The sequence below is a fragment of the Haliotis rubra genome, unplaced genomic scaffold (assembly GCF_003918875.1).
Source record: "Haliotis rubra isolate DU_JTF1 unplaced genomic scaffold, ASM391887v1 Scf1246, whole genome shotgun sequence".
NCBI lineage: Eukaryota > Metazoa > Mollusca > Gastropoda > Lepetellida > Haliotidae > Haliotis > Haliotis rubra.
The window spans coordinates 239,606-242,672 of record NW_025765166.1 but is presented as its reverse complement, the minus strand read 5'-3'; the positions used below and the strand labels follow the sequence as shown (position 1 = coordinate 242,672).

Here is a 3,067-nt window from a genome sequence, read left to right as displayed (position 1 = left end):
TATCATCATAAAAGATGAAATGAGATAATGGAGGAACAACCTATATCTGCAACCTCTTCTTCCTCCATGTCTCCTATAAAGTGGTCACTTTTTGGGAAGCATGTTTCAAGATCTGAAACCGTGTTCTTTTCCCAGATTATTATCATTTACATTGTTGTCATTACTTGTATTGTGAATCTTTCCATTGACCAGGGTAATTCAAATCTATGGACTGCTTTGTTGAGTAGCTGTCTTGGGTACTTGTTACCTAATCCTAAAATCAAGAACACTCAATGACATTTTATCCACCAATGAGTTTGTCTGCTGACAAACACGTGACTCATATTTGATTTCATCCAATGGGAATGCTTCTTTTTTCCTCTACATTCCCACCCTAGTCTTGTTAAAGTAAAGAAAAATGTACCATGCCAGTTCGTCATAGCCAGGAGTTGTGTGAGGCGGACACATAGTGCTTCTCTCTCGCTTTCTGAACAGTTCTTATCATGGACAGGAAAAGTGCAGTTGACAGCAAAGTGTCTTTCTACTCGTGGAAGCAGGTGATGAGAACAGAACCAGTGACACTTCAAGAGTCCATTGTCATGCAGTCCGGGGAATGGTTCAAAGATCGCAGTGAATGCATCAAGGACGCCAAGAGAAAATTTCATGACGATTCAAACAGAAACCAAAAGAGTTGTTATCAAGAAGTCTCGAAAGTTACCCCCGTGCGTTGATGAGGTGGACATGACAAAACAAACTAAAAACATGCAGAAGGACTTCTCAGCTTGTGCTACTCTATTATTAGAAGTTACCAAAATCATCCAGCGACTCTCCTGGGAATTTTGTTTTGGTTGCATGTTCGAGGCTGAACAAGAACACTCATGTTGTGACTTGTCTGAACAGGTTCAAGTGGACAAATACTTTGATACTGCCATGAACGAGATCAATGACGATCACGATGTGATAGAACAATGGATGAAACTCTTGAGTGATGACTCATCCCTGGTTGACATAACCGCTTTTAGCTTAGTTCCCTATCAGTGCAAGGACTATCGTGACTCTCAGTTCAAAACGATTGAATGGAGAAGTGATCTTAAACAGCGAAGTTGTTAAGATGTTGTTTTGGAAAAAAAGACTTATAAGTCTGACCAGTTGTAACTGAGAAGTTTGACCAGTGTTACTGGAGAGTGTAACCAGAAATGACACACAATGGAATGAAAGGTTCTTTGAAGAATATATCCCATAATTGTTTTATCATCATCATCATCTTGTAACGAATAAAATTGCTCTTGAATTTCACATATTTGTTTGTTGATCATTTTTTTTTTGCATATACAAGTATGTATATCCTTCAAAGAGGAAGCTCGTCAGTCATTATATTAGCATTTTCCATGATGAACTTTTATCATTTCATCAATGAGTTCTCGAAAGGGTAAGAACAAGAGGAATGTCAAAGCTGTCTACAAGACATTGGAAGATTATTATTATTATTATTTTAAGCCAATAATACCAGGAACTGACTATCGAGTGTTGGACACTAAATTAAGAATGTTTGGACTCATACCTTAAATATAAAAGCAATTTCAGCTTTATGTTTGTTGTTACACATTTACATTATCAAATAAAAGTATCATCCAAGAATGATTTGTGAATAAAATATAAAAAATAAATAAATAAAATGATAGATTCATCATGAAAATGTTTTTACTGGTTATTTCTAATTGATTTAGATATAAATGTATCAACTCAAGATGCTATCGTTTAGTACATTATGAGTTCTCCAAAGGGTCATAAGAGCGGTGGTCCCTCCGACAAAGCCCTCGAGGAGTATTATTTGATCCTAAACAACCCGAGCTTATTACGGCCCAGCCAAGCTCGCCGATGAGTTACGGAAAAGGGTGAATCTAAGGCGTCCCTACGCGAAAGCGTGAAAAAAAAGTTTGTCAATAATCAAGACGCTTACAGCTTGAACAGACCTCCCAGATACCGCTTTAAAGAATGAGAGTCAGAGTGAATTCTCTGAGCGAAATGTTTGACGTGGATCTAGCGGATTTGTCTAGGTACACAAAATGGAACGACGGTGTCAGATACCTGCTGGTGAGCTGTGGATATTCTTTTCACGCTATGCTTTTCGCACTGCCTCTAGATAATAAGAGACCAGAGGTCGCCCTGAAGGCGCTCAAAGTAATACTGAAGGACAGAAAGCCTAAAAAGTGTGAGGACGGATGCCGGAAGCGAGTTCAAAGCTAACTTTAAGACATTTCTGGACAAGGAAAATATCACCCACACCATTGCACGCAACGAAAACATAAAAAGTAACTACGTGGAACGTTTCAACAGGACGTTGAAGTCCTTGATCACACGATACATGACACGCAACAACACCAAACGCTATGTGGACATTCTCCCCGATCTGGTTTACAACTACAATCACACACTGCATTCTTCTTTACCACATATGTCCCCGTCACAAGTGACCAGAGGGAACCAGGTGAAAGTGTGGGACCATGTCTACCTGAAACCCATAAGGAAGAAAATCAACAGTACCAGCACAAGTATGAACATCAGCAAACCTAAAGCCAAGAGATATCTATTTAAAGTAGGTGATCTGGTTCGCATCTCATATCTGAGAAGACCGTTTAGCACAGTGTTTGACCTCAAGTGGACGGAGGAGCTGTTTAAAGTGGCTAGACGTTACAAGAAACAGGGTTTTGCTCAATACAAACTGAAAGATTTCCACGACGAACCTCTGACAGGATCCTTTTATGCAAATGAGCTAAAGAAAGTCAACAAGGCAGCAGGACGGTTCTGGCAAGTAGAGAAGGTCTTGAAAAGGAAAAAAGGTGAAAGGAAAGACCTATGCTTTGGTGCGTTGGCTAGGATGGCCTAAAAGTATGACTCCTATGTGGATGAAAGCGAACTGAAAGAAGTGTGAAACAACAGACACACAATAGAAAACAAATTGGATCAACAATGGAGAAGTATGTTTTCCTGAAGAGTTCAGACTCCAAATCCACATTCTTTCCAGGGAACACACCCTATCATTTTCGTGTTAAACTCAACCAAAGGTTAACTTTTTCTGGTTTCTGGG

At 39.4% G+C, this 3,067-nt stretch overlaps 1 protein-coding gene across 1 annotated transcript; it reads left to right on the top strand.

Moving 5' to 3' along the window:
* Positions 1-2,344: 2,344 nt before the first annotated feature.
* Positions 2,345-2,866, top strand: LOC124266310. Its single transcript, XM_046701120.1, has one exon. It carries the CDS (start codon positions 2,345-2,347, stop codon positions 2,864-2,866), a length of 522 nt encoding a protein of 173 aa, XP_046557076.1.
* Positions 2,867-3,067: the final 201 nt, after the last annotated feature.